General features: G+C 33.5%; 3 protein-coding genes across 3 annotated transcripts in view; all 3 read left to right on the top strand.

Moving 5' to 3' along the window:
• Nucleotides 1-742: 742 nt before the first annotated feature.
• On the top strand, nucleotides 743-1,998 carry LOC111699677 (acyl-protein thioesterase 1). The gene is made up of 3 exons (XM_023470401.1): nucleotides 743-874; nucleotides 1,457-1,670; nucleotides 1,838-1,998. The coding sequence occupies exons 1-3, from the start codon at nucleotides 743-745 to the stop codon at nucleotides 1,996-1,998; spliced, it is 507 nt and encodes a 168-aa protein (XP_023326169.1).
• Nucleotides 1,999-5,427: 3,429 nt separating this feature from the next.
• On the top strand, nucleotides 5,428-12,128 carry LOC111699687 (sorting nexin-6). Its single transcript, XM_023470411.1, has 8 exons — nucleotides 5,428-6,248; nucleotides 8,100-8,181; nucleotides 8,982-9,126; nucleotides 9,595-9,767; nucleotides 9,932-10,441; nucleotides 10,514-10,620; nucleotides 11,061-11,184; nucleotides 11,585-12,128. Exons 2-8 carry the CDS (start codon nucleotides 8,110-8,112, stop codon nucleotides 11,651-11,653), a joined length of 1,200 nt encoding a protein of 399 aa, XP_023326179.1. The 5' UTR covers nucleotides 5,428-6,248; nucleotides 8,100-8,109; the 3' UTR covers nucleotides 11,654-12,128.
• A 1,265-nt stretch (nucleotides 12,129-13,393) lies between these two features.
• Nucleotides 13,394-17,581, top strand: part of LOC111699686 (nucleotide exchange factor SIL1) — a 7,538-nt gene continuing 3,350 nt past the window's right edge. Inside the window, exons 1-7 of the mRNA XM_023470410.1 lie at nucleotides 13,394-13,492; nucleotides 14,166-14,242; nucleotides 14,460-14,547; nucleotides 14,721-15,245; nucleotides 16,510-16,681; nucleotides 16,965-17,070; nucleotides 17,246-17,306. Coding sequence (XP_023326178.1) covers nucleotides 13,440-13,492; nucleotides 14,166-14,242; nucleotides 14,460-14,547; nucleotides 14,721-15,245; nucleotides 16,510-16,681; nucleotides 16,965-17,070; nucleotides 17,246-17,306 — 1,082 coding nt within the window. The 5' untranslated portion in view covers nucleotides 13,394-13,439. The remainder of the gene's footprint in view (nucleotides 13,493-14,165; nucleotides 14,243-14,459; nucleotides 14,548-14,720; nucleotides 15,246-16,509; nucleotides 16,682-16,964; nucleotides 17,071-17,245; nucleotides 17,307-17,581) is intronic.

Here is a 17,581-nt window from a genome sequence, read left to right as displayed (position 1 = left end):
ATAATTTTGATTATTCACCGAAAGGCGCAGCAGAATGTGGTATAATAAATATTATACCACATTCTTATCGGATTTACTACGTAGCCAAATCCGGAATATTTCTTGTTATTGTCACCCATTTTGTGTAATAATTATGATATTCCACGAACCAAGTGACAATATCAAGAATTATTCACCGCGAACTTGATAGATAGATAGATCCACGACTTAAGTGACAATATCAAGAATTATTCACCGGGAACTTGATAGATAGATAGATCAATTTAAAATAAGAATTAACATATTAATTCTGGGAATGCATTTAAATCCTCCAAGAATGTGGTATAATATTATTATGCGTAGGAAGAAAGTGTAATAATCAAAATTATTGTTCGGTGAATAATCAAACTTATTCCACGGTTTTTCTTTCAATATTATAACAATAATTTTGATTATTACACTTTCTTCCTACGCATAATATATTATTATTTAGAAATTAAAAATTCATAATTTTTCTGTAATTTTTAACCTTATTGAAACTTATATTTTTTCATTTTGTATACTTATTGCATATTGATTTTTAGGCTCTCATAATTCGACAGATTAAACTCCAAGCTCAGTCGGAGAAAAGGCGGTCCAACTACTCTCTCCTGAATAAGATTAAACTCTTCCTAAACCTTAGATTAATCCTGTAAAGATAAATCTGAACCTAGTTCTGAATCTCCTAAGGCTGTGAAACCTGAATAAACTCCACGATACCAAGATGTCAATGCGTCCTGTGATCTTGAAGCCTAGAATAAAGCAAACTGCAACCATGATATTCCTCCATGGTTTGGGGGATACAGGCCATGGTTGGGCTGGGATACTGAACACTCTCCGTCCTGATCATCTCAAGGTAGGGGTTAAATTATTACTTATTAATGGGACTTTTAGGCGACTCTTCATTTACAGCGTGGCATGTCCGATTTACAATTGTTCCCTTAGTAGATTTGTCTGATAAAGAATGTACAGTGAAACCCTTAATAACGAATACATCGGAAGAATTTATCAAATGTCGTCTTGACAATTTTTCAATGAGTTTTATACTATATTTCGTAAATTTCAGTATTTTCGAAAATAAATAAATAGCCATGAATATGCGAATGAATGAATACAGTTTTAAAGAGTTCCATATAATCATTTAATTAAAAAACTAAATATCTGCAACATTCCATTATCAGAAAGTGAAGAATACGACATTTGATCAATTCTTTCGATGTATTCGTTATTAAGGGTTTCACTGTATGAGATATCCATAACCTTCTGTTATGATGTTACTGTAAAGTAACTTGCGCATGAAACAATATAGAGGAAATTGACAGAATTGAAAGTTTTCAAGGTAAAATAAGACGATATCTTACACATTATTGTTCAGATCCAGATAATACTAGATGAAAAGTTTTTAAGTAATTTTATTTCTAACCTAGACTATTATTAGGTAATCTGTCCCACAGCCCCTGTAATTCCTATAACATTAAACCTGGGGTTCCGAATGCCGGCCTGGTTCGATCTGGAATCTCTAGACAATCTGGAACAGGAAACTGATATCGAGGGCCTTAAGAAATCCGCGAAAACTGTTTATGGACTGATAGAGGATGAGATCCGTAGTGGGATTCCTAGTAATAAAATCATCATCGGAGGCTTCTCACAAGGTGGGAATGAAAAATCTAAACTTTCGAATAGTTTGAAACTACGAAAATAAGAAATTTAAGATTTTAAACAATAAGCTTATTACCAATTTTGTTCTTACTAACTTTTAGATCTGCAAATCCACCTACTGTACCGTATTGTACTTGATTGTAAATTGTATTCTCTATAGGTGCTGTTCTAGCTCTTTACTCCGCTCTACACTGTGAAAAACCTCTTGCCGCTTGTATTGCACTCTCAACCTTCTTTCCTGAAGCAAGATTACCAGATCCAAATCTGCTTTATAACAAGGGTAAACATAAGAACCTAACAATTGTGAGACCATTTTATTAATCTATTGGTTAATGAATAGACTTCAGAAGTGTGATTCAAAATTGTACAAAATTTATAAGAATGGATCAAGGTTGTTGAGTAAGGTTGCTAACTCTAGATGCCAATGAACGGAAATCTCCTGTGCAATGAACAGTGAAATCCGTAAATGACTTTACTGATCCCTACACTCGCCTCTTAAATCAGTGACGTCATTTACGGATTTCACTACATTGTTTAGGACACTACGAGTTAGGACACTACGAGTTATAGATAGATAGATCTAAGTGTGATAAATGACTTGATGATGTAGATTTACTTGTTTTACTGTCAGTGCTTGGAAGGGAAATTTGTTTAATACGTTCTACCATGTCCATAATCCAACCTTTACATTCATCCTAACAGGAGTCTTTCTAGTCTGTTCTACCATATTTATTATCCCACCTTTACAACCATCTTAACAGGAGTCTTTCTAGTCTGTTCTACCCTATTCATTGTCCCACCTTTACACCCATCTTAACAGGAGTCTTTCTAAATCCGTTCTACCATGTCCATTATCCCACCTTTACATCCGTCCTACCAGAACCTTTTTAATACGTTCTACCATGTCCATAATCCAACCTTTACATTCATCCTAACAGGAGTCTTTCTAGTCTGTTCTACCATATTTATTATCCCACCTTTACAACCATCTTAACAGGAGTCTTTCTTGTCTGTTCTACCCTATTCATTGTCCCACTTTTACAACCATCTTAACAGGAGTCTTTCTAGTCTGTTCTACCATATTTATTATCCCACCTTTACAACCATCTTAACTGGAGTATTTCTAGTCTGTTCTACCATATTCATTGTCCCACCTTTACAACCATCCTAACAGGAGTCTTTCTAGTCTGTTCTACCATATTTTTTATCCCACCTTTACACCCATCTTAACAGGAGTATTTCTAAATCCGTTCTACCATGTCCATTATCCCACCTTTACATTCATCCTAACAGGAGTCTTTCTAGTCTGTTCTACCTTATTCGTTATCCCACCTTTACATTCATCCTAACAGGAGTCTTTCTAGTCTGTTCTACCATATTTACTATCCCATCTTTACAACCATCTTTACAGAGGTTTTCTAGTCTTTTCTACCATATTCACTATCCCACCTTTATGACAGGAGTCCTTCACTTGTTTACCATAGCTTTCAATTGTCTACCATAGCCTTCACTTGTGTATAACCTTCCCTTTTCTTACGTAACCTTTACTTGTCTACCATAACATTCCCTTGTTTATCATATCCTTCACTTGTCTACCAGAGCCTTCCTTGTCTAACATAGCCTTCACTTGTCTAATATAGCATGATAACCTTCCCTTGTCTTACGTAACCTTTCCTTGTTAAAGAATACATAAAGATTATTTCATCTCGTTTAAGAATTTCCATTATTACATTTTTTTCCTCATAAGATTATCATATTCTTACAGGTTTAAAGATATTTAATTTAGTAGTAACCTTACATAAACTTTGATTATGAATATCTTTGGACATAAACAAGAAACATGAAAGTATGAATATACTGTTTGGCGCAAAGTTCAATTTTCTTTCAACTTTTACAGGTAACAAAATATTTTATCCGAAAGAGGTTTAAAAAAGGAATAAATTGACGGAATTGGAATTTATACAATGAAACATGACTTCTAAAAAAGATCTCGATAAAACAAGTTAGGATAATTATTTTTCTCAATGATTTTACTTAAACTTTCGAGAACCCCACCAACATTTTTTTGAGGCATTTCAATAGTCATGATTTTGTTCAGGCGCACTGTGTTTAGTTCATTGTTCTGGTCAGGTAGTGAAACACAATAAGAGTTCTGAATTCACTTTCATAGAACTTCCATGAGTTTAAAGAATATAAGAGAAGCTGTTTTATAAACCTAGTATTGCACAACCTGGAGCGACAAGACTGGATAACGCAGTTATCCTAGGCCATTGTGGTCTGAAATATATAGACCATATAATGATTTTTAGTAAAATAGTATTCCAGGATTTTCATATTTGGACGATATGAAAAAGCTTTTTAGGCTTGAAGATATTAAACATTTCAAAGCTGGAGTTGTAAAAATTAATTTGCAAAATTTATAAAAAAAACTTTAGTTCGCTCTCAATAAAATTCTCAGTTTATATTTAGAATACAATTATAGATATGTAGAGAAGGAAATAAGAGAAAGGAATAGAGAGATATATTCGAACAGATCTTCATGTGCTTCTTCAGATCAGGGTTTCCGGATTCAACCTCAACGTCAAGAATTAAAAGATCCGTAAATCTTACAGAGGGGGGGGGGGGTCTCCTTTTAAATGCACCAATATCAGTATATTAAACGCTTTCTTTTTAGATATACCCTTCTTTCAAGCTCACGGAGAAACAGATAATATCCTTCCCCTGCAGTACGGTATAAACACAAGCAAGATTCTCAAGCAGTTCCTAACAAAGCATGAAGTAAGCCTTATCTTTACATACAAATATCTAATAGATAATTAATCCACTATGGTTTCAAGATTCTTTGGACTGATAAACATTAATTTCATTTCAATGTTTTACTTTTTTAAATTCAGGCCAAACACCAAAATGGGGCTTCTTGCAGATCTCTTCTATAATATCACATATCACATGAGATTTGATTAGATGTTGCTGAAAAGTACACTCGATCTGCTTATAAAAATCTGGTTTACTTTGTTTGTCTTAATATGAAAATATCAGTTAATGAAATTCAGTGATTTAGTGAAATTTTGTATCTTGGGTGTACTCTCATTATGATTTTCATATTAAGCGTCCCATATTTTATCGGATTATCTCCAAGCTATAACATAAAGTTACATACAGAATACTTAAAAACAGTGCTTAGGATCCATTTAATTTTGATGCGGATCCTGGATCCGCACTGGAAAAAAATGGATCCAGGTTATTTCTTTAAGACTTACTGAATTTTTTTAACAAAAAAATAATTTTCAAATTTTTTTTTTTATTTATTTCGCTTATTTTTATTCTAAAACTTGATGAACCATTCAGAAATGAGGAAACTTTTTTCAAAAGTTCAGAGCTGGGTTTTAGGAGTAAAAAAGTTGTTTTTGCAGTTTTTGGTTGATATTTTACCCCTTGGATCCGGATCCGTGGATCCGCATATTTTTGCGGATCCGGATCCTACTGCACTGCTTAAAAAACCCTATATTTTCTGCATGTAATTTTTATATTGGCCCTCAGTAACTATTCAGAGTTATTATTATTTTCTGTCACAGCCCTAAAATCTAAATTTAGAGCTAAACACGATCCAATATGATGTGGGACACTGTATCTTTCGCAAAAGATTTTTTTTTCTGTTTTAGTTTCACACTTACCGGATACAGCATGAAACCAGTGACAGGGAGCTCAACGATATGAAACTATTTATTGAGAAAGTAGTCGGGCATTGAGGTGTCCAGACTCATAGAGTACATCACTACTGTTCCAGTTGAAATTTTAGTAACAATAGTCCCTGACATACAGTACATATACTTTTATCCTTGATATACACTCAGTGCCATAAACAGTAAATTGTTTTAAAAAAATCAAATTCATTCTTCCCTTATTTCAAATCTAACTTTGACTAGGGCTTTGTTAACTTTATAAAAAGACTTCAGTGATCTGTTATTATATCAAGGCAAACGTTTTAGCCTCAACTTTATTTTAGTTTATTCTATATTTTATCCTAAGTTAGTATTTGTTTTTAAAAGAAAGGTTTTATTTTATCTGGAAGAACAATGCTCCAATTACCATCAGTACCTAACAGTTTTTAATGTCCATGGGTTGCGGGTATTTGTCAGTGTATTGGGAATTATAATTAGTCTTCTCTACTTTCCTTGTTTTATCTTCCATTTCCTCCACTCCCGTTATCTAAACCTAGAAATTGGCCATTTTATCTCTTTCTATACCTTCTCTAAACAAACCCCCTGCTACAGTTTTACCCTCTTAATAACTGAACCCCTGCTACTTAGTACCCCTCTCCTGAAAACTAAACCCCTACTACTAGTCCCCTCCCCTCTTGTAAACTGAACCCCTGCTAATAGACCCACTCCCCCTTCCCCGTTCTGATAACTGAACCTCTGCAACTATAGCAACCCCCCCTCCCCCGTATATGTATATCTAATGGTGGGAGTATATAATAGAGTATATCAGTAGTAAAAGAAAATATATTACAGATAACATGATAAAACAGTTAATATAATACACAATTCAGAAAAACTGCAGTTTATCAGGTACCAATAGCCAAAGGGTTTTTTAAGATAAGGAACTTCTAAATAGGACTGGGGAAGGCCAAGGATATTCCTTTATAAAACCTTTTCTACTCAAAGTATTGAGTATTATCTTAATAAAATGTGGTCTTTCATTTCCGCTCGTGTAATAAAAACGCTTACTTGTTGCCGTAGTGCTTGGACCCCCCCCTTTTGGAAAAATTAGCAAGCATATTCACAGAATTCGATACCTAGATCCACGGGTGTTATTCAGCTATTAACATTTAATACACAGAGTCTCTTATGATATTTATTTCTGATATAGCGATACAGAGCTCAGACCTGTGAACTGAAAAACAATCAATCAGTCACGGTTAGAATAAAATATTAAAATCTGCTCAGTAGCAGCAGTCCCAGATTATAGAAACAAAGGAGATCCGTTGGATTCTCAAACAGTTACAACAGTCAGATTACCCTCGTCCAGTAGTACGGCGAGTGGTAGATCAGATTAGATTTATTCTAAGAGATAAATTAGGAATTAATTTCGATTAAACTTCAAAGTTCTAAGCCATTTAGAATGTTAATTCATTACACAGTGCGCCTGAACAAAATCAAGACTTTTGAAATGCCTCAAAAAAAAGGATGGTGGGGTTCGAAAATGTAAGTAAAATGATTGAGAAAAATGTTAATCCTAACTCTTTTCATCGAGATCTTTTTGTGAAAACTCATGTTTTATAGATTTACTTGTGTAAATTTCAAATGCTTTAGGTTTTCCCTATTTCAACCGTGTTTTAAGGCCATTTAGAACGGTGTGTTAACTGTAAAAATTTAATGAAAATTTGATTTTGCGCCAAAAAGTATATTAACACTTTCATTTATCCCGTTTATGTCTAAAGATAATCATAATCACAGTTTAAATAAAATTACTAATAAAGGAATTGAGGTTTCCCCACAAACTCTGATATTTTAATACCTCTCTATCTTAGCAACCCAATGTCGTAGACCTTAGATATTTCAAACTTTAAACTCTGTTAGATCAAGTAATCTAAGTTTAAAATATCAAAGGTTTACACCGCCAGGTTGCAAAGAAAAAGTGAATGGCATTTTCAAGTTTGTGACAAAGACTCAACTCCTTTCATATCTTAAATTCCTAAAGAGGATACTTTTGACTGAAATCCATGGGATTTCCATAGGATTTTGAAATAGAACCCACCTTTACGCCTGTCCTGCCATCCGTTCTACCATGTCCATTATCCCACCTTTACATTAATCCTAACAGGAGTTTTTCTATATTCATTATCCCACCTTTACACCCATCTTAACAGGAGTCTTTCTAAATCCGTTCTACCATGTTCATTATCCCACCTTTACATCCGTCCTACCAGAACCTTTCTTAATACGTTCTACCATGTCCATAATCCAACCTTTACATTCATCCTAACAGGAGTCTTTCTAGTCTGTTCTACCATATTTATTATCCCACCTTTATTAGACAAGGGGAGGCTATGGTAGACAAGGGAAGGCTATGGTAGACAAGTAATGAATACGTAAGCCAAGGGAAGGTTAGCATGTTCTGTTAGACAAGTGAAGGCTATAATAGACATGTGAAGGCTTTGATAGACAAGTGTAGGTTATTATTATTATAGGTAGTCAGTAGAAAGTTATGTTATGTGTATTTGTTAAGAGAAATGATTTATATTTTAGATTACTCCAGGAGCTGTCTTTAACAACTTGATGGAAATTAACTTTTTTCCTTCTTTTCTTTTCTTTTCAGTTATTTTCTATACTCTCTAAGAACAATTTGTATTACTTAGCATTCCTTATTTCCTACCACAACCTTTTCCTAAGTTTGTTACCCACACCTGGATATTTCAGAATCACTAGAATGGGTTCGGAAACTGGAGAGGAGGTTGGGGTACAGAATATTGATCTTAACAGTGATTCTTCTCAACTTAAGGTAGTCTTATAATTCTCTAGATATAAAAAATAGTCTATCCGGAAGGGTTATAAAAAAATTTGTTTTGTTTTACACAGATAGGATATACTTCTTAAATTTGGTTAGTTTCGATGGTTATATTTTATATATCTGATATCTAGGTTGATATATCTAATATTTAGGGTAATATAATTAATATTTAGGTTGATATATCTGATGTTTAGGTGGACATATCTAATATTTAGGTTGATATATTTAATATTAAGGTGGATATATCTAATGTTTAGGTTGATATATTGAATATTTAGGTTGATATATATCATATGATATTTAAGTTATTATATCTAATATTTGGATTGATATATCTAATATTTATGATGATTTAACTGATATTCAGGATGATGAATATGATATTAAGGTTTTTATATCTGATATTTAGGTTGATACATCTTATATTTAGGTTGATACATCTTATGTTTAAGTTAATACATCTAATGTTTAGGTTGATATGTCGGATATTTAGGTTTATATATCTTATATTTAGGTTGATATATCTGATGTTAGGTTGACATATTTAATATTCAAGTTTATATATCTGATCTGATATTTAGGTGGATATATCTGATATTTAGGCTGATCTATCTAATATTCATGTTAATATATTTAATATTCAGGTTGATATATCTGATATTCAGGTTGATATATTTGATATTCAGGTTGATCTATCTAATATTCAGGTTGATATATCTGATATTTAGGTTGATATATCTAATATTCAGGTTGATATATCTGATATTTAGGTTGATATATCTAATATTCAGGTTGATATATCTGATGCACTCTCTGAGAAAGATAAAGTAAAGTTCACTGTGCATACAAGGTCCAGTATGCCTGAGTTCCATAAGAACGAGTTCTCTGTTATGCGTCTTCATGAGGACTTCATCTGGCTTCATGATGATATACGAGGTTTGAAATAAAAATCCATTCCTGGATCCAAGTGAATACAAATGAATCCAGGAATGAATTCAATGAATTTGAACTGCCTACTTTGAATCGGTGGTTCAAATTTGAACCGGCAGTAGGTAGTTCAGTAACGGAGCTCAAACGCATTAAATTCGGTCCCCGGATCTTAAACCAATTCCGTATCCAGGATTTTCTACAACATTTAATGATGTTTTAAGAAATAAAAGTTTCTACGTTTTTTCTTTTTTTGCTGAAACTTGAAGGAACAGTCACAGATTAAAAAGTTTCTCGTGAGTTAACAGCAGAGATTTGTGTTTTGACTTTTGAGATAACATTTTGTTAGTAGGTTTTGGGTTATATTTTGCCCCTTGGAAACAGAAGTGGTGCGGATCCAACGGATCCTGATCCTAGGCACTTGCATACATATTAATTTCAACTGTTGTTTGTGTTGTTACTTACAAACGTGTTTAGACAACATGTTGTATGCCGGATATATAGTTCCTCCTGCTCCGCCCCGTCCGGACTTTGATGCGTCCCGCGAGAAGCTGCAGAAGCTGGGGGAGGCGGAGTCTGGTCAGCTTACAAAGGAAGAGTTCAATAAGATGAAGCAGGAGCTGGAGGCAGAGTACCTCGCAACTTTCAAGGTTATTCTCATTAAACATCTTAATTTGATCATTTTCAAAATGTGTAGAATTTGTAATAGGTCTTGAAATGGTATATAATATAAATGGTATATAATATAAATGGAAACCATAAAGTTAAAATGTGTCGTATTTTATTTTTTAACTCTCTCTTTTTAATTTTTTAGAAAACAGTTGCTCAACATGAAGTGTTTCTCTCCCGCCTGGCGTCCCACCCTGTGTTTAAGTCAGACCGTAACCTCCACGTGTTCCTGGAGTACGATCAGGATCTCAACGTGAGAGGGAAGAACAAGAAGGAGAGACTGGTTGATATTTTCTCCTCCTTCCAGAAGACTGGCGACGAATTTCTCCTCTCCAACACTGTAAAGGATATTGACGACTTTTTCGAGTCAGAGAAAACATTTCTGATAACCTACAACCAGCAGTTGAAGGACGCATGCATCAGGTCGGATAAGATGAGTTCGACCCACAAGGAACTAGCGGATAACTACATCAAGCTCTCCAGTGGTCTCTTAGACCTTGCAACCCTAGAGAATAGTAGTTTAGAAGGGTTTCTCTCTAAACTGTCGGAAACGTTTGAAAAGATGCGGAGGATTGAAGGACGGGTTGCTAATGATCAAGATCTGAAACTATCCGACTTTCTCCGATTTCATATGAGAGATACGTCCGCTGCGAAGGTACTTGTTGTTTAAACATCATTACTTGCAGTATCTCTGAAATAAACATATCTATTCCGTTATTTTCTTTAGGATTTACTCTTCCGAAGATTAAAAAGTCTGAACAATTATGAGAAAGCTAACAAGGAGTTGGACGCAGCTCGGTCCAAAAACCGTGATGTAGGAATAGCAGAAAACAGGTAAGCTTTACTTGTCCTTACCTTAAAAGCTTAGTGGTCTAAAATTTTGTGTAATAAAACACTAATCTTCATCGCTTGAACTCGATATCCACTGTGGCAACTTGAATTTAAGAAATACGTGCTTGATCCCTCAACTTTAGTTATCCATACTAGATTCCGACCACGTGATATCTAGGATTAGAAGGGACAAATCATAGGACGATAAAAGATACGGACAATCACAACACAAAAGATTTGACCTCAGGCCCTCATTATCGGATGCAAATTCTATGAGTAGACCTCAAAAGGCAAAGTTACCGACTGATGAAATACATTGTTCTAATAAAATTTTCTCATTTTGAACGGCTCAAACTTATCAAATATCATTGCGATCGACTTTATAACGGTGAAACAGTTTCACAAAAATTACTATTTAAAATTATAACCTTGTTTTTATTCAGGCAACAAGAAGCTTGCACAACCTTCGAGACAATGTCTCAGAAAGCGAAGGAAGAGTTAAAACTGCAGAGGGAAAGAAGAGTTCTGCATTTCCAGAAGAGTTTGTCAGAGCTTGCAGAGCTAGAGGTGATTGAAGGGTTTTCGAAATTGTAAAAGTCGACATTTTTATCTTCCATAAACCTTCTCTGAGGTCATATGAACTTCTATAACAGATTTGGGCCCAATCGGTTCAGCCGTTTTTACATTTATCGGATTCAAACGAACGAACAAACAAACAGACACCCAAGCAAAATATACATTATCTATGAAATAAAACAAAACATTCGTATATATGTTCCCTATAGCCGGCCAAATGGCTGGACCGAATGGGCTGACATTTTTTGAGGGAATCCTTGGGTACCCTGGGGGTAACATAGGCAACTCCTCTTGTATTATATATTGATATGTATGGATTAAAAGGATATTTTTGGTGAATCTATAATTTTTTAGTTCGTACACATTCGACAAACCATATTTTCATTTTTAGGTTAAACATGCTCGAGCTCACGCACAGATGTTACGGCAAACAATAGCAAGTATTCGACAAGGCCTTTAAATCCTGTAAAGTGCCAGACGGAGATCTGAACTTATGGAGTTGGGGGGGNGGGGGGGCACATATTTGTAAGCTTGGCACTTTGTGATTACTGATCATTTAGATAAAAACATGTTTTCCCAAACATTCTCGTTTCCTTTTACATATAACATTTATATATTATTAGAAGATTGCGCTTGGTATAATTCTTTAAGTTGTAGCGGCGTATTATTATTTTGTTGGGAACTGCAATCCTTCCTTAGTATTACATGCTATGCCTCCATCTCTCTTAAACTAAAAAAAAACTTTAAACTTTTATTATTTTATAGTTTTTATTTTCTACCCTGAGATGGGTTGTTAGCAACATTATCTCATTGATAAATAATATACATGAATTTGTTTTTTATATAGGTCACAACATTTTTTATCATCACTATTGATGGGATGCGGGAGGGGTGGAACATTCATGACTTCTATTGATATTTAAAAAAAATATTTGTTCCATCAATTTCACTACTTTCGCACAAATTGCTACCTTGTGAACACATTAGATATTTAGAACATGCCAATAATTTAACAAAAAATATTTTCGCAGTTTTAATAAAATCTGCAGCCCCCTGTAAACTGAAAACATTTCAGTTTTATTATATGTATTTATTTTAATGCATTTTAAACGTTATAAAAACACAAATCCACGGTTTGTTATTTACAATTTAAAATGCTAAAACTTCGTAGAAACCCAAAATACAGAAATTATATTTAATATGACGGAGGTTTATTTTAAAATGATTGTTTCTTTTTGTCTCTAAAAAGATTATACTCAGCCACAGATTTATTAAACTAAGAACGTGTCTTAAACATTTGCTTTTTTATCGTTTGTGATTCCAGTTTAATTGTGATATATTTTATGATTTAAAGATCAAATTCAAAATATTTTACGAATGTATATCCTGCCTATTTATTAAATTTATCCAACAGACATTGTTTGATTTAGGATTTTAGGAGAGTTCCTATTTCGTTCCACTTTTTTTATGTTGTTTGTGTTGTACCAGTTTTTCCTAACTATTGATGCTTAATGTGATATTTTGTTGTGGATGGGTGAGTACTGAGTAAATACGTTCACACATTTGTGAATCATTTGGTTTTTGTGTTTCATGAACCACTAGATCCCATATAGACCAGGGTAAGTGGAGGAGCTCAGCCCTGTTTTCATTGTATTTCAACCTACAGGTCGTTGTACTTCGTCTGTAGGTTGATTGTTAATAATGATAATAGCGAAGTGTATTATGTGTTAATCTTTTTTTGGCGAATATGTGCATCGGAGACCTCTGGATGTTTGTGTTAATGCGAATATTTATTAATGTGTATATTTTTTATCATTATTATGTTGCATAGATTTTGGTACTTTTGAAAACATTCAAGGGTGTAACTTCGAACGCTTGTTTTATGTTAAACTCTGCAATTTATTTTCTCGTAAGATAAATAATATGTAAGAATGAATAAACCAACAAGTAAGTTAGGAAAACTGATGTTTTGGATTGTGTTTCATGTTTCCTCTAATATTTAAAATTTACAGTTTAGAAATTCAGATTCTTTCCTTGTCTTATCTTATGTTAAACTTCTCAGATATTTGTAGGACCTCTTAGATGCCCAAGAACCCCGAGTGCTTGTAAAACAACCTAAGACAATATCCTAACACTTGCCGTGCAGACCTTTCTTAGAAGAAAAAGAGCAAGTACTTTAAGATGGAATATCAGGATTGCCAGAGACTAGAGGACTAATCATTTTTTTAATACTTTTTCAGAAAATAATGAATTTTCTTTTGTGCATATTTTTCTGTCAAAGTTTAGGCTGGGTCTCCAGGTAAAGATTTAATACTAGTTTTGAATAAAAAAAAAGTTTTTAGATTTTCCTATTTTTGTTTAAAAAATAAGTTGATTTAAACAGAATACTTAATTTTTTGAATTGTTTAAATACTTAAAGAACCTGAAAAATTCATGTAAATATATAAAATTAGTATATTATGCGTAGGAAGAAAGTATAATTTTGATTATTGCACTTTCTTCCTGCCCATAGTAATATTATACCACATTCATGGAGGATTTGAACATATTCCCAGAATTACATTGTTAACTTTTATTTTAACATGAAAGGACCTCAAAAAGTCTCCAATAATAAGAAATAACTTTTGTAATAATAGAGATAAATGGTACAAACTTTACACCTGTAGTCTTTCACTTAAAAAGGGACTGGAAAATACTCTTTCCCCTTATCAGGAGCGAAGGTATTGATAAAAAAAAAATTTTAGTGTCAATATATAATAATTGATTTATTGCAGATTTGGCTATTTAGTAAATCCGATAAGAATGTGGTATAATAACCATTAACCAATGTTGTCCAATTGGAAGAAATCTAAAGATGACGATGTTAACCAGGGACTTTGGTAGTTTTTAGATTTAGTGGGGGGGGGGGGGCACAAAGTGTCTTTTTTAAGATGTGTTGGTTATCTTCAAACTAACCGTAATTTTTCCTTCAGTCAAGAGCTGATGGCTCTAAACCCTAAGGACGCCCTGAACTCGGAGTCAGAGGAGAGTGTATCCTCATCCACTGAAGGTTTAAATCTTACTCAGATTATTTTTTTTATGATTAATTTTTTTGAAGACAACTAGTTTATTTTACGTTTTACCCCAAAATACTAATATAAAAACATTATTTTTCATGTTGAAATTTTTTATCTAGGACAATTTTTTCTGGTATCCATCGCCTAAAATTTCTGCCATTTTCATGAAATAGAAAACTCAGTTTGTTTTTGTAAGATTTTGATTTCTAGAAGTTTCCTCCCCTGAAATATTTGTTCCAACCTCTGATTGGCAGGAGATTAAACCAGGACAATCTATACCCAGGGGACTTCATGTCAGGTCAGTAATGATTAATTCTTTTTAATGATTTCTCTAAAATTATGCAACTTTCTGATTGCAATTGGTTTGAATGCAATCGTTACTTGTAGCAATTAAGATAAATTGCAATTGAATTAAATGCAAGCAATTTTAATTGGACTTGAATTTATTATTTATACTCCCATGTTTCTTAGAATAAACATGGAGACAGGAAAGAAGGAAGCAAAGTTCCTAGTCAATAAAAAAGAAGAAGAAAAGGAGAAAGAAGAACCTAATTATAATTATCAAGAATTAAAAGAAGCACTGAAGAATATTAAAAACGATGCGGGTTCAGATGATATTATTAAATCTAAGTTTAGATCTCTGGACGAGCTCAAGAAAGATTTCAAAGAATTCGAGGTTAAGGTTGAAAGTGATGTTAACGCCATGATTAAACTTATTAAAAACTTTGTGGAATCTAAATCTGACGAAGAGAAGATCAATATTGTTGAAAACCTTGAGTACTATGTTCATCAGGTTGATAATGCAGTTGATTTCTTGACAGTTGGTGGATTAGAACAGATCCTGGTTCCTAGTCTTAACTCTAGCTCTACCCTCCTCCAGGAGATGGCAGGCTTCCTCATTGGGAGCTCAGCTCAGAGTAATCCTAGAGTACAGATAGCATACCTAGAGGCAGGGTTCATCAATACTCTTCTCAGGATGGTTTCTTCACACTCCAGGTATAAGATATAGAACGAGGTATGTTCCATAAGTTTTGCGAAAAAAAATTTACAGGTACTCTGAATTTTTTTTTCAAAGCTCTCTGTATCCATCCCGGTTGCCTTCTTTCAGCGGACTTTATTCATCAAACTTTTTATTTCTATGTAATCCGCCCTTTCCCTGAGGTTGTTTAGCTCCGTTGTCACAGTACGAGAAAGTTTTCAATACAACCAGGGAAAAAAGACACTTTGGATGCTCGATACACAAAAATTTCATGCCTTAAACTTTCCAAATATAAAGCAGACACCTTCGAAATGATCCAAAATGCATTAGAGGAGAATAAAATGGACAAGGTAATAGTCTACATGTGGACTAAAAGGGGAAAAGTGAAATGGAGAGTGTTGACAGAACGAGGAAATGTCTTAGTAGAAAAAATCCACAAACCCCACAAACAGTCGATACAATTGGAAGTTTCTCAAACCAAATTTGCAAGGCTTCTCAGTTGATAATTTTTGATGAGTTTGATATCTGTTATGTTAACAAAGTTGTAAAGCAAGATTTTAAAAATGGCAAAGATTTGGACAACATTTGCTCCAAGTAGGTCCTAGGAAAAGATACTAATTTGTTTGCTAAAATGTAGATTACAAAAATAAAAACCTTCAGAACAATAAAGGCTTTACCCTCCTTTGACTTTTTAAGGTTACCCAACCTCTAGAACACGCTTAAATAGATAAAGTTTAAAGATAAGATATTTAGACTGCGACAAGCATCGTTAACGGGATCCGAGAGAAAGCTATAATTGCATCCAACATATTATCTGATCAACATTAGCTGGTCAGAAAATTGAACCGGTATAAATATAGTAAACTTTTTAAAAAAATTAAGGGCTGAGACCAAAGACCTTAAAAAAAGTTTTCGCAAAACTCATTGAACATCCCTTGAACTTCAAGTTCTTTGATAAAATAATAAATGATTTTTAATACAAATTAGGACAGCTATTTTTTTATTTAATCAGTGGCCGAATTTAAAGAATTTGAGCGGCGGTTTAAATTTAAGCCGCGGTTTAAATATGGTTGGTTCCACTTAAAATTGTATCAAATGTTTCAAGATTTAAGCCAACGCTTAATTTAAACCGGGTTTTGGTGGATTTAAACCGCGGCTCAAATTCTTTAAATTCCATCTTAGGTTTTTTAAATTACTAATATTTTGAGAGTATATTTTACCCAGTGCACACGGATTTTCAAGCAATCAATGATTATTTTTAGACCATTTGAATAATTTTAGTCCTGAAGTATCCGGCAAGGCTCTTTACGGACTCTCCGCCATATTGCGTAATTTCCCTGAGGCGCAGAACACATTTCTCCGCCACGGTGGATTAGACGTGTTGCGGCAGGTTTTCAACTACCAAGGAAATGTATTCGACAAAATCAAGATAAAGATCTTAACTCTTATCCAGGTAAAGCCAATCAAGATTTTGAATAAGAATTAGACTATGACAAGCAATATATTGTTAAGGACATAAAGCAGAATATTTTATGTCAAAGTACTTTCTTTTAAAAGAAATGCCATAGAATTTTTTAGTTTTAAGTGTTTACTGTTCACTATTTACTTTTGAGAAATAAATTGCACAAATTAGAAAACCCCTTCGTGGCATTTCTAATAAAAAGAATGAACAAAGGCAATAGTTATTCCGCTTTAATTGTGTTACCACGGTAACTAAATAGACGGTTTTATTTAAGGATATGCAAGAGGAGAGGCGTGATATTGATATTAGTACTCAGGATGGGTATCTCAGGAGTGAGCAGTATAGACTAGTTAATCTAGAGAGTATGTTATCTACTTCAGGTAAAACAAAAGTTAGACTTTGACATTTAAGGTTTTATATGCTTACTAAATGACTGTGAATGCCAGATGATTGGTAAAAACATCTTGAATAAACGCTCATTTAATTTCTCCTCTTTTTTGTACAAGTTTTCATGCATACAATGATTAATTTTTACCTTTAAATTTTAATATTTAGGTTGGTGTCAAGTTTTTCAAACTGTTCTAGTACTTCCAAGAGAGGATAGGAGAACCATTAGGTAAACTCAAACATTTGAAGGATACAGAGATTGTCAAAAAACAATGGAATGGGTGTCGTCTTATTCGTTCTTTTATTTATAAAATATCGCCAAAAATTTTGTAATTTGTAACTGATTTTGCATGATGGATCGATAAAGAGATGTACTAAATGCGGCGTTGGGACATTTCATAGAAAGACATTTCATAGATAGGACATTTCATAGATGGACATTTCATAGATGGACATTTCATAGACAGGACATTTCATAGATGGACATTTCATTGATGGACATTT

This window comes from Eurytemora carolleeae, unplaced genomic scaffold, assembly GCF_000591075.1.
Source record: "Eurytemora carolleeae unplaced genomic scaffold, Eaff_2.0 scaffold279, whole genome shotgun sequence".
Taxonomy (NCBI): Eukaryota; Metazoa; Arthropoda; class Copepoda; order Calanoida; family Temoridae; genus Eurytemora; species Eurytemora carolleeae.
Note: the sequence above shows the minus strand (reverse complement) of the source record. Positions and strands in the feature narration are given on the sequence as shown.

What these genes read in the sequence shown, in the direction of transcription:
- LOC111699687 (XM_023470411.1), top strand. Translation starts at nt 8,110, where the DNA reads ATGGGTTCGGAAACTGGAGAGGAGGTTGGGGTACAGAATATTGATCTT. An exon ending in GAGATACGTCCGCTGCGAAG is followed by an intron (nt 10,442 to 10,513) that starts GTACTTGTTGTT and finishes TATTTTCTTTAG; the next exon opens with GATTTACTCTTCCGAAGATT. An exon ending in GTAGGAATAGCAGAAAACAG is followed by an intron (nt 10,621 to 11,060) that starts GTAAGCTTTACT and finishes GTTTTTATTCAG; the next exon opens with GCAACAAGAAGCTTGCACAA.
- LOC111699677 (XM_023470401.1), top strand. Translation starts at nt 743, where the DNA reads ATGTCAATGCGTCCTGTGATCTTGAAGCCTAGAATAAAGCAAACTGCA. An exon ending in TCCGTCCTGATCATCTCAAG is followed by an intron (nt 875 to 1,456) that starts GTAGGGGTTAAA and finishes GACTATTATTAG; the next exon opens with GTAATCTGTCCCACAGCCCC. An exon ending in CATCGGAGGCTTCTCACAAG is followed by an intron (nt 1,671 to 1,837) that starts GTGGGAATGAAA and finishes TATTCTCTATAG; the next exon opens with GTGCTGTTCTAGCTCTTTAC.